At 34.4% G+C, this 13,093-nt stretch overlaps 1 protein-coding gene across 16 annotated transcripts in view; it reads left to right on the forward strand.

Moving 5' to 3' along the window:
• Window positions 1-12,768, forward strand: part of LOC108696619 (calmodulin-binding transcription activator 1) — a 1,211,516-nt gene extending 1,198,748 nt beyond the window's left edge. For 15 of the 16 annotated variants that reach the window (XM_041569427.1, XM_041569428.1, XM_041569425.1 and 12 more), the window contains one exon: window positions 8,892-12,768. In XM_041569427.1, the coding sequence (XP_041425361.1) occupies window positions 8,892-8,955 (64 nt within the window). In that variant the 3' untranslated portion in view covers window positions 8,956-12,768. Of the gene's footprint in view, window positions 1-7,917; window positions 7,974-8,891 lie in introns of all 16 variants that reach the window. The other variant, XM_041569436.1, reaches the window with a different exon arrangement.
• Window positions 12,769-13,093: the final 325 nt, after the last annotated feature.

Here is a 13,093-nt window from a genome sequence, read left to right on the forward strand (position 1 = left end):
CTGCAATGTGTAACATCATAATTTAAAAGAAGACATGCAGAATATGGCAATACTGAAGTCTGCGGTTGACATTTTCGTAGTGCATTTGGTGTGAAGCCCACTAATAAAAGGTGAATTGAAGACTTAAGTGCTGCCATATTCTGCATGATTTCTTCATTTGTATTTTTGAAAAAGCAGGAAATAGTTTGAGGGGGTAAAAAATTAATATCCAAAAACTGTTACCTACTTCGAAATAAATATAGCACAATTCATGTTTTTTTATACTTATATATAAAGCTATACAGCACTATAGTAATATAGTTTTTTTTCTGCTTTCAGAGTGTAGTAAGTGCTTTCAATGTGTAGTTAATATAACAGCATAGAAAGAGGTGTATAGTATAAAGGCAGAGAGTTATACACAGAAAAGCTTTAAATATTTATAAGAAAAGCCTTCAGCCAGTAAGCATTTTGTTTTTATTTCATGTTGACAGCTATGACCTCAAGTGTCCCATGGTGGTAGCGAGAAACCTTAATTTCATGGCTTGATACCTTTATAATACTTGGGTTTTACCACTGATTGGCAAAACATATGTGTGAAATGATATGAATATATCCCATTTTATAATCATCAGAATGGAGAATTAAAGGGAAAATTTACCTTTAAATTAACTTTTAGGTGGGTTATTTACTAAACTCCGAATGCCAAAAACCTGAAAAATTCAGAATTTATTAAACCCCGAGGATGGAAAAGTTTGAATCTGAAAATCCGGCATCTCAGACCTGTTGAGGTTGCATATAAATATATCAGGTTGTATCCAAGGACAAACTTTGGTTTCCCCACAGTTCAGCACTTGCAGGTCCTCCTCCACCTGTTTGAGACGATCTCCAAGTACAGAAAATAAAGTGCTAGAATCCTCAAAAATTCATTGAGGAGGGGGATTTAACAGAAAGAATAAAATATAGTATAGTATTTTTTTAAAAAATTTTTTTTGTTTTTTGTTTTTTTTAAAAAATTGTTAAGACCCACCGTGATTATTAACAGTGATAATAGTGTTCTTTTATTTAACTTAGAAGAAGAGAGCCCAAAAAAGTGAAAGTTGTGAATTTTAGATGAAAGATAACAAAAAAAGAATAAAAAATAAAAATAAAAAATAAAAAATTAAAAATTAAAAATTAAAAAGTGAACAAGTGAATAATTTAGTGAATTAATAAATACCAACGATTTCTCTCCAGGTGATAGTGAATTCAGTGTTACAAATAACACTGAATTCACTATCACCTGGAGAGAAATCGTTGGTATTTATTAATTCACTAAATTATTCACTTGTTCACTTTTTAATTTTTAATTTTTTATTTTTTATTTTTATTTTTTATTCTTTTTTTGTTATCTTTCATCTAAAATTCACAACTTTCACTTTTTTGGGCTCTCTTCTTCTAAGTTAAATAAAAGAACACTATTATCACTGTTAATAATCACGGTGGGTCTTAACAATTTTTTAAAAAAAACAAAAAACAAAAAAATTTTTTAAAAAAAATACTATACTATATTTTATTCTTTCTGTTAAATCCCCCTCCTCAATGAATTACTGAGGTTGCATATAAGTCAATGGGAGAAGTCCTAGTGATTTTTAAATGTGTGCTGGGTTTCGTGTAAAACCCCAAAGTTTTTGGGCAAAAAACATAAGAATTCTGAGTTTTCGGGTGAAAAATCTGAAAAAATTATGAAAATCAGATTTTTTTTCCAGCAAAGCAAATTTTCATGAAAATTTAATAAAAACATGGTAAAAAACCCGAGCGGATTTGATCGGAGTTTGCAGCAGAAAATGTTGAGATAAAATCGGACTTTGATATATAACCCCCTAAGTGTGTTATAGATGGGCATATTCTAAACAACTTTATATTTGTTCCTCATCATGTTATTTGTATGGTTTTATTATTATTGGCATTCTTGCCTATTTCCAACCTGTCCCTGATCCCGGCAACCAAAACACAAAGTGACTGTAAGGCTTAAATTCTATTCTTATTATTGTTTCATATCCACTTATTTATCATCCAGCCTGACAAATTTAATGCCCAGTTGCTAGAGTAACTAAGCCCTAGGAACCAGTTAACTGCAATTCCAAGCCTGGAAGTTGCTGCATAGAGGAAATGTGAACAATTAAAAAAAAAAAGAGGGAAATTCTCTTTAATAACTGATTTCTGCATTGTGCTAAAATTAATTATAAAGTAAAAATTCAGAATGCAGGCAGAGGGGGCTGATTTATAACATTGTATTTTCTTGATTTTTAAATCAAGAGTGTTTTTACCAAAAAAAAAAAAGTGGTAAAAAATGGTCAATCCTGAACATCGATTTATAATAATGATGCACTAAACCCAGTATCTTAATCCTGAACTGAATCTGAACAATAATTTGCATGTTTGACTTAGCAAAATCAACAAAAAAATCTTCAGATGTTGGCTAAAAGGATTGGGCAAAAAAGGCATAGATAAGCCAAATCCTAAACCTAATCCAAGTTTCGGTGGATCGCTAATTCATAATAAAGCAGCCCTTAAGACTGATAGCCTTAGAGGTGGACATCCTTTAAAACTGCACATCTATCTGCACATTTGTACACCTCACATATTAGATGAGAGCAGAAAACATTTTGTAAAGGTATAGGACCTGTTATCCAGAATGCTCGAGACCTGCGTTTTTTTTAGATATGTCTTTCCATAATTTGAATCTCCATACCTTAAGTTAACTAAAATATCATATAAACATTCATTAAACCCAGTAAGAATGTTTTGCCTCAAATAAGCATTAATTATATCTTAGTTTGGTTCAAGTAGAAGGTACTGTTTTTTTATTGCAGAGAAAGAGGGTATCATTCTAAAAAAATCTGAATTATTTGATTAAAAAGGAGTCTATGGAATATGGCCTTTCCTTATTTTGGAGCTTTTGGGATAACAGGTTTCCAGATAAGGGATCTTATACCTGTGCCACTCCACCTTCCAGGAATCTCCCTCTATATTTATTATTATTTATACAGTTCTGCCATTATTTTAAAGTATTTATACTGTGGAAGATTTGGTCTTTTTTAATAAAATATATACATTTGATTCTGAAAGCTATGGGGAGTCAGTGGCAGGACTGTTTATTTGGAACATATAAAATATATTGTGCTGGAGACAGCCTGAGGAGTAGAAGACCCATGGGGTATGGGGTGCTATAGTCAAAAGAACAGTGGTTAATAGGGGTATTCTTGTTTGGTCATGAAATGATAAGGGAGAGAGTAAATGTCTTCTACCATCTGCTGTGAGGTATGTTGTATTCTAGGAATTTTACAACGTGGAGTAGAATCTTGAAAGATTTTCCAACAAATGTGTCTAGTTTTGTTCAAACTATTTTACCATTGAGAGTTTTCTGCCTTTTTCATAGTTACATAGTTACGTTGGGTTGAAAAAAAGATCAAAGTCCATCAAGTTCAACCCCTCCAAATGTAACCCAGCACACATATATACACACACTCACTCACTATGACTATATATAACAATATGTACATTGTAATTGTAGATTTTAGTATTGCTATAGCCTTGGATATTATGCTTGTCCAAGAAATCATCCAAACCTCTCTTAAAGACATTAACAGAATTAGCCCTCACAACATCATCCAGCAGCGCATTCCACAACCTCACTGTCCTCACTGTGAAAAACCACCTACGCTGCTTCAAATGAAAGTTATTTTCATCTAGTCTAAAGGGATGGCCTCTGGTCTTTTCTATGGAAAAATATATTTCCTGCAAGCTGTCTATAATGCCCTCTAATGTACTTTTAAAGATTAATCGTGTCCCCTCTTAAACATCTTTGCTCTAGAGAGAACAAACCCAACCTTGACAATCTACACTCATAATTTAAATCTTTCATCCCCCTAACCAGCTTAATTGCACGTCTCTGCACTCTCTCCAGCTTATACATATCCTTCTTCAGAGCTGGAGCCCAAAACTGAACTGTATACTGCAGGTGTTCTACAAAAACCCCTAGATCTTTCTCAATTAAGGAAACCCCAACACAATGCCAACTTGCATTTATCAACATTGAACCTCATTTTCCAGTTTGCTGCCCAGTTTCCAATCTAGTGCAGTCATTCTGCAACATCCTGCATTGAACTTATAGTTCTGCAAACTTTTGTATCATCAACAAAAATAGAAATGGTACTTTCAATGCCCACCTCCAGATCATTAATAAACAAGTTGAAAAGAAAAGGACCAAGTACAGACCCATGTGGTACTCCACTAACAACACTGGTCCAATTAGAAAATGTTCCATTTACCACCATTCTTAATCTATCTTTCATTCTTTAATCAGCTAGTTCTCTATCCAAGTACAAATGCTATGTTGCAGGCCAATATTCCTTAATTTAGCCAGTAACCTTCTGTGTGGAATAGATGTCCGCTATGAGCGCTGACTGACACATTATTAACATTGCAGCTTTATTAAGACACACAATGTGACATTAAATTAGTAGTGGGTGTGCAAAAACTAATTTCACATTTCGAGGCACAAAACGCATCCGTTTTTGCACACCCACTACTAATTTAATGTCACATTGTGTCTTAATAAAATCACATTGTTAATAATACCTGCGCCTCCTGTTGATGTGTCGGTCAGCGCACATCTATTTTGCAAAAGTTGGAGTCTTCGATGGGAAGTTGGCGAAATCCTGTGAGAGCTGCGACCGGCGAGGAGAGGCTGCATGCTTTGGGTGAGCTCCACCATTAGCGTATCTCTATATGTGCCAGTACCTTCTGTGTGGTACTGTATCAAAAGCTTTAGCAAAGTCCAAGTAGATTACATCCACTGCCATCCCAGAGTCAAGGTTCCTGCTCACTTTCTCATAACAAGTCATTAAATTAGTCTGGCACGATCTGTTACGCATAAAGCCATGCTGGAACAAACTCGTAGTATTATGATTTGCAATTTTCATATTAGAGCGCTCCCTCTAAGCTGCCCTTAATAGTTTATTCTCAGAAGCTCAACCCCTGACTATGTGGATAGTATCAGCAATTGTTTTCCCATATTTTGCAGCATTTTTCCAGCTATTTTTGAGTGGATGCTTTATTTAAAAGTTAGTGTAGGTCTCCCACCTTTTTTCTACCTTAATGATGGAGATGCAGTGTCACACTGCGCCTCTTTTGATGGGTGCCAAATCTTCCTATAAACCACAAAAAAATGCCAGTTACAATTCATCCTGCAAGCAAAACATTTATTGTTTAGTATCCTCTGAATGACAAAATCAAGGAGAATAAGAAAGATTGGAACAAGAAGCCATGTCCTTGGATAGGAAGCTTAGAAATTTAAAAATCTGTTGTATTACAGAAAATATTTTAGTATTTCAGGTATAGCAGATTCCAAAACCTTGAAAATGTAAACATTTGGACTACGTTTTAGTTATTAACTTACACCAGCTATGATAAGATACAAGTTGGAGTACAAGTGTAAACAACACTCTAACTACAAGATATTTCTATACTACATTTCTCTACTCGATTCACCCCTCCTTAACCCCTTCTTGAGGAACAAACCAGCATCTATCTGTGCCTCCAACTAATACCAAACCAACCTCACACAACCTTCACTAGCACATATAATGCAGCTATATATGGCACTTTACCCACTAGCTCAGTGCATGCTCTCTTTAATGCTGGATATACTTATTTATCTTTCTTGTCTTGTATTCCAGGAAACAATATTGCTTAATCAGGGAAATAGAACTTAAAAAGTGAACTTTGTGGAAGGTGGTACCTGAATTTAGTTAATTTTATTTGTACTCCACAGATGGTTAGGTCTCATGCATTCTCAGTTTCTTCCATGTGATATTATTTTTGAAGAAATACATACATATTATTTTTTGGTCAAAAAAAGTAGAAGACATGGGGAGGCACATTTATCAAAGGTTGAATTTTTAATTCATTTGAGTTTTTTAAACTCCCTTAAATTTGAATATACTTGAAATTCGACTGGGGAGTTATTTAAAAAAAAAATCGAATATCTAAAATTCTGACTAATTTTGCCGACCCAAAAACTCGAATCAAATTAGATTTGAATTTGACAAAACTCAATTTGAGTTTTTCTCTGAAAAAAAACTCGAATGTCAGGAAGGCTACAAACATCTCCAAATTGGTCACTAGACCTCTCCCATTGACTTATACATTAATTCGGCAGGTTTTAGGTGGTGAATAGTCTAATTTGAATTCTTAAAGGGCCAGAGTTTGATAAATTTCGAAAATCGAATTTGAATTTTTTTAAAAACTCTAATCGAGTTTGGATAATTCCAAATTTGACAGTTTTGACCATAAAAAAATATGAAAATTCAAATTTTCAATTCGACCCTTAATACATCTGCCCCTAATATCTATTAGTACAGGGTTCTACACTGAAAAACCATAGTGACCGCAATTTTAATTCTCAGGATGAAGGGCTTATCAATAGTGAGGACTTCTATTGCATGGGTACAGTTTTTGAGAATCTTTGAGAAACGAAGAAGATTTTTTTGTTTTTAACCATATTTCCTTATTCATAGCCTGGGGACATATGCTCAGTGCAAACCATTGTAAATTACTAACACTTTTTTGCTGTTTTATTTTTGTTTACGCTTGTAAATCTGATTCTAACAAAGATTATTAATTAGTAAAGTAAAAATATACTGGGAAACGCATAATTATAACCATTAAACAGTAGACATCTGATAAGGTCAAGAAAAGTATTATCCAGTATAGACAGTTTGTCTCCATTAGAATTACAAGTGGGGGTTAATATGGAAGTATGTGATATACCTTTAATAAGCAATATATGAACAAAATACTGATTGTATTTTTTATATAAGTCTGTTTGTCTGTAGGTACTATAAAGCTGCAAATACAGTATAGTAAGCTGGCTATGCAGGGGCTATTTTGTTTGGCAACTTGGCCATTCCTGTTGGAGTTGGTAGTGTATTGGCTCATGAATGAAGACAAAATGACATCTAGTCACAGCTCAGCTTTAATTAGATTGGCTGAAAAAATCCTTTGGGTGAGGACTGCAATGAGCTTTAAATCTGGTCCTTAGCAAAAGTGTCTACATGTGCCCTTAATGCAGTAAAAGTCCCACTTGAAGATCAAACATATATAAAATAAACTGTGTATTAATTCCTAGTTTAAAGAATATCTGAGACACCAAATACATACTTACCCCAAAGCTCACCCTAACTGACCTTCAAGCTGGACTTTCAGGTGTATTTAGGAGAGTACATGTCCATTCTCCCCAATTTTCACCCTAACTGGACTACACAGGATGAGCCCATAGCCACTGCTGCACAGCCAGCTCCACAGTTTGGAAACCACTGCCCTAATGTGATCAGACTGTTGGCAAGACCAAGCCAATGAGATGCTTAACTAATGACTTCAAAATATCTTATTGGTCATGGTCAGCTTTATGCACAGACAAACAAAGTTATGGAACAGTGATAAAATAACCAAAATAACTGAAATGTTTATTATATTACGGTTAAATAAGGTTAAATATATGAAGCTGTGTTTAGCAACAGGTAGCTCCAGATAATAGGTGCAATACATGCATGGAAAAACAGCATAAATGCTAATTAGTGACCAACAAATACTTTAGTATACTACACACAAGTTGTGGCACACACTGTTTAGCATGTACCTGCTAAGTATGCTCGGGGGAAATTGCTGTATTGGGGGATAAAAAAAACCATGCACTTGCTTTGCACATTGCACTATTGCATTATTAAATGAACAATAATGACTGTTACCTTGCACATATCTCATAAGCATGAATCCATTAGCAACTCAACTGTAAAGCGCAATTATGAAGCTATTTAATTGACTTTATAATATGTTTTTCCATTGAGTTCTTCAGTTTACCCAGATTATTACCTCGCCCCATTTCTTTATATGCAGGTTTCTTTCTCCCTCTCTATATAGAATCCCACAAGACATATTTGTATTGGTTTAAGGTTTGTGAATCTTTCATATTTAATATAGAAGGGGAGTAATATCCCCCACCTATTAGGCTTATGTCAGATGTGGCATTTTCTTCACCAATTACCACCCAATACCACCTGTGCCTTCACAGACTGACTTCAACGATATCTGCCTGTCAGTGCGGATTTCAAATTACAAATGCTTGCGGGAATTCTTTCAGGCCAAAATCCACATGGTACAGGACAGTAGCAGGCATAAGTGGTCTAAGGCAAGGGCAGTATTTGGAGCGAACGTATCGGTGGAGGAAACACAACATCTGGCATTGGCTTTACTCACCTTATTTAGTAGACACTTTTAAAACTGAACAACAATGAGGATGTAAATGACCCAAAAGCCCCAATGCCCTGTCCAGTCCATACCTACTTCTATACACTGAGACAGAAGCAAATCATAATGTCATTGATGTTGCTTAGTTTTCCACTTCCCCTTTAGGCGAAGAAGTTAGAAGAACGGAGACTTGGCACAAGTCAATTGCATTTTCAGGCACAGGTTAAAATGCATTGTTTATGCAGAACATATATAGCCAAATAAAGCCAAATGTTGCGTCATAATAAAAAAAACTGCAAATATCATGCATAGTATCCCCGACTATAATAATATGCCTCGGTGTCTTAATGTTTTCACAAGGTTTCTAAAACAATGAGTATAATGATACCTAGTAAAGCTAAATACTTATCATTTCTGATTGCTAAATTCTGTTCTTTTGGTTAAAAAAAAATAAATAGTTTTTGGGCACGTATAATCCCAAGAAACATTCTTTTTAAACCCAAAAAGCAAGTTCTTGTACATGAAGGGACAATGAGTGTCATTCAAAATAATCTGTGTATTATATACCTTCTTGTAAGTGGCGATATTGAAATAATAGTTCTTTTGTTCTTTTTCATTTTCAGAGCGAAAGAATTGAAAAAGGCCAAGGAACTTGAAGCTGCAAAGCAACGTCCCTTAGCAATGTGACAGTGCTTTTCAGACTGTTCTCATTTTCTGTTTTTAGCAGAGACATGCAACAAAATAATAATTATTAAAAGAAAAAAAAAACACTGCAGTTTTCGACAGATCACCTGCAGGATTTTAACAGTAATCTTTTGGTCATTGCATTTGCACTTTCATGGACAAATTTTGCTTTGTTCAGCAAGACATCTTGAAATTTAATCTTCTGTTGAATTGTGGGAAACAAAATGGCGCCAGGAAGAGTTTGAAAGTAGCTCCAATCTCTAAATTGGGAGCTGTGTGAATCACATAGGGCTGATTTCAAACAACGTGTGGAACTGTACAAATATTATACCAAAAAAAAGAAAAAATACTAATGATATATAAATATATATAAAAATATATTGAGGAAAGGTGGAAATGCACAAGCAACACATGAATGTTTAACCCAGAGCCAACAATCACTCCCAAGGAACTAAGCCCATGGAAAACCTGAGGTCAGGAGGACAATGGAGAGTTTGGATCATATCCTTTTAATGTTTTTCCTACGCTTTAATCGTCATTACTGGAGGTGCCTCTTCTCCTCGATGCATATCCCATATAAAATATGCAATATATATGCATATCTATAATTAGATATCTTAACGCTTAGGCTGTAGCAAAATAACATATGTTTAGCAAACATATGTCCCGTAATTCTAGATTTTTCTTAAAATGTGTTATGCTTTCTATGTGGTTTAGGTGCCCAGTATTATGAGGAGGAACACATATTTACCAGACACAATGGTAGCCTTCTCTGTCTGACTTTACTTCCCTGAATGGTTTCTAATGGGCAACAACCTGCCTGTCACCCAGTATTGTATATAAACATATCTATGCATATATGCGTTATATTTTGTGCAAAACCCACTATATATTTGCCAAGGTCGATGCAAACATTATGTAGGCGAAACATGTTGCTTTTAAGCGAGCTACATGTTTGGCAGGTAGTATCTCTTGTGCGAAATAGAGTCACATCGCAAAATGGTGCATAGTATGGTAAGTATGCTTACACTCTTTTAGATTGAAATCCTCGAAAGAATCTATTTGCAGAATAAATCATTGTCCTCCACACCTATGCCACTAAGAGAGGACCGAAAGGTGTCCATGTCTCCTGTAGTGTTCTGAAATCTCCTCTTCTTAAAAGGTGGACACAAATATGTATTTTGATGAATAAATTATAATGCACAATTGTAAATGAAGATATACGCTGAAGTAAGCAGGAAGACGCTGCTATAAATGTTGTCTGTTTTATTTTTCTAAGTTTTTTCTTTTCTCGATAGCAGATTCAATGATAATTATAGTCCATATACCTATAAGCCTATTTCATAGTTAATAAAAATAACAGAGCACCCGTAAAGACCCAAACACTTTGCAATGGTGTGCTGGGTAACGCTCTGGCATCCAAGTAGTTCCCCAAAAGGGTTGCATTTACATTGCCTGAACATTTTACCACCTCAGAATCAATGTGGTGCTGCGTGCTGGCCAGTTAAGATTCTATTTAGGCTATCTCATCTCAAATCGGAGCAAAATTTGTATATATAAGGTTGGAACGGAAATTTTAAAGAAATAGTTTATTCTTGAAAGAGAAAGCTTATTTCAGTGTGGGTCAATAACATGGCTGGAGGACATTAATATTTGTATAGTTTGCTGGAATGAATTCAAAGGTGTGGATGTACTGTTTGTATATACTGTATATAGATTTAAAACAAATCTGTGCATGAACTTACGAACACAAAAGAAATGAAAAAAAGCAAAGCATTAGTGGCTATGGTCTGTAAAATGAAACAACATTTTATTTCACGATAAGAATATTTTATTTTAAATGTTCTTTAGAAGAACATGTTGCTAAAGCATGATTAATCTGCAAAAAAAAAGAGCTACAGTATTTAGACTTAGAAAAAAAGCCGCATAACATTATTTAAAAAAAAGATATGTTTACATTTGATTTATAGCTACCAAAATATTTCATTTCATTCGTTTTTCCTTTCTATCTTTTTTTTTCTTCGCCAATGGTGCCAAGTAATGTGAATGCTATATCGCTTACAGTTAAGTTGCATTTGCAAAGCAGATACTCATTTAAAAAAAAAAAAAATAATTAAAAAAGTATATAACTTTAAAACCATATGCTCACTCCAGTAAAGAACACATAGAAATAAATCATATAAAAAAAATTTAAGAAAAAAAAATGAAATAGTCTGAAAGTAGAAAAAATATGTTTCACATTTTCATATCTCCCCGCTGGAAGTTAGAAAATGTCAAATAATTGCACATAAAAAAATAAATAAAAGTGTTAAAATCTTAAAAAAAAAAAAAAATAAGTAAATAAAAAATGCAAACTGGTCTTGTAGGGAACTCATGGTATTAAATTATTTCCACACAGAAATAAGCCAAAGTGATCGTATAATCTGATATCTGAATGGAATAAATCAGACAATATGCGTGGTACAGTATTAAAGCAGGCTTGCGTTGAGCTTTTACGATACAGTCGGCCTGATAAGTGATTGTAGGGGGAGACGGTACCAGTCAGGGTTATTAGCGATTTCCCCTCTACTCTACTGTGCAGTTTCTACTGTATAATTTTTTTTTTATATACTGAGACGTAAAATGTAAACTATAAAACAATGTGCATATGTAAGAAACTTTTTCGGAGGTTGCTACAGACGAAGGTTTGATAATACTGAGGTCAGTACTCTTGTTGCCTTTTTTAAAAGAAAACTGTTCATTTTCTTTCACATGATATGTACAGATAGGAAGAAAAAGAAACAAACATTGATGTATAGGTTATATACTGCTCACACGATCACGCACAATGCACCGTTATGAATAGTCTGTACATTTTAAAAAATAAAAAATTCTATACTGCTCTTTTTTGACGGAACATTGAGTGTTCCGAGAGAAGAATGTATTTTACTATGTGTTTGACGAGGAACCGGGAGAGGAAAAGCCTTTTTTTGGAATAAGCGACACTGCTCTTATGTATTGACATTAGCACAGATTTTGGAATTTTGTTATCTAGCAATGTAAATTTATATTCCATTTTTTCATGAGGAATGTACCTACTTCTCACCCTGGCAAGAGTACTGGTCTCAGTTTTAATGCGGTATCCGCTGTATATTTGTATTAAAAAGGTTTATGTTGTGCAGTATGTCCATATGTTCTCTAAATCTGTAACATGCAGGGCCTTTTAAGTCACTGAATTTAAGAAAAAAAGCAGTCATGAGACCTGTTGTATGTCATGAGAGGCATCGTTCCGGTCACATGAAGAATGTCAGTGATAAAGCCAACATTTGTGATAGACCTACCCACGACTGTGAATTTTGGATATGAATGTAAGATACATACATGTACACAGTTTACTTGGATGGTATATGTGACAATTCCCAAGTGCCAGGAGTCTGTCATATAATGTAACTGTTAAACCTTATCCTGTCTCTCATTGTTTTATTTTTTGCTTCTGATGTGAACATTAAAAAAAAACAACCATCTGTACTGTGTGAGAGAAATAAAGAATATAACGTGAAATCCCTACATGGTTGCACGCTTAACGGCAGTTCCACACAGTAGTTGGCGCCAACGGGAGTCCCCAAGGCTTGCATGTAAAGCTAGTATAGATGTCTCTTTTTTTGTAAGTTTTATTTTTGTAATTGTGCATGTAAAACATCACTGAAATCAATGGAACCGTTGAAGAATTCAGCTGCTGGAACCATGCAAAATGTTTTGAATTGCCCTTAAACTATGGAAAATGTTTTCTGAATGCTTTATATTCTTTCTGCTGTAAATTAAAAATTAATTAAATTTCCCCATATCCTGTGTTTTATTTGTTGGGGCACGAATTGGTGGCATTCTCTGTTAAAAACAGTCACAGAGCTTAGATTGCAAAAAGTTTGCACAGTTTGTAAACTTTCAAAGGATATAGAGGAAGCAAACCCTGCAACTGTTGGGGTGCTCAGGAAGTTTAGGGGGGTCCAGTGGGGATTGACTGATGAGTTTTAAAATGTGTTTATGAAAAATGCTGTATTTCCAAAGTTAAAATGGGTTGTCCGCCTTTGATTTAACTTTTCGGGGGTTATTTATCCGAATTTATCTCATTATTTTCTGCTACAAACTCAGATCAAATCCGCTC

This window comes from Xenopus laevis, chromosome 7L (assembly GCF_017654675.1).
Source record: "Xenopus laevis strain J_2021 chromosome 7L, Xenopus_laevis_v10.1, whole genome shotgun sequence".
Classification (NCBI taxonomy): Eukaryota; Metazoa; Chordata; class Amphibia; order Anura; family Pipidae; genus Xenopus; species Xenopus laevis.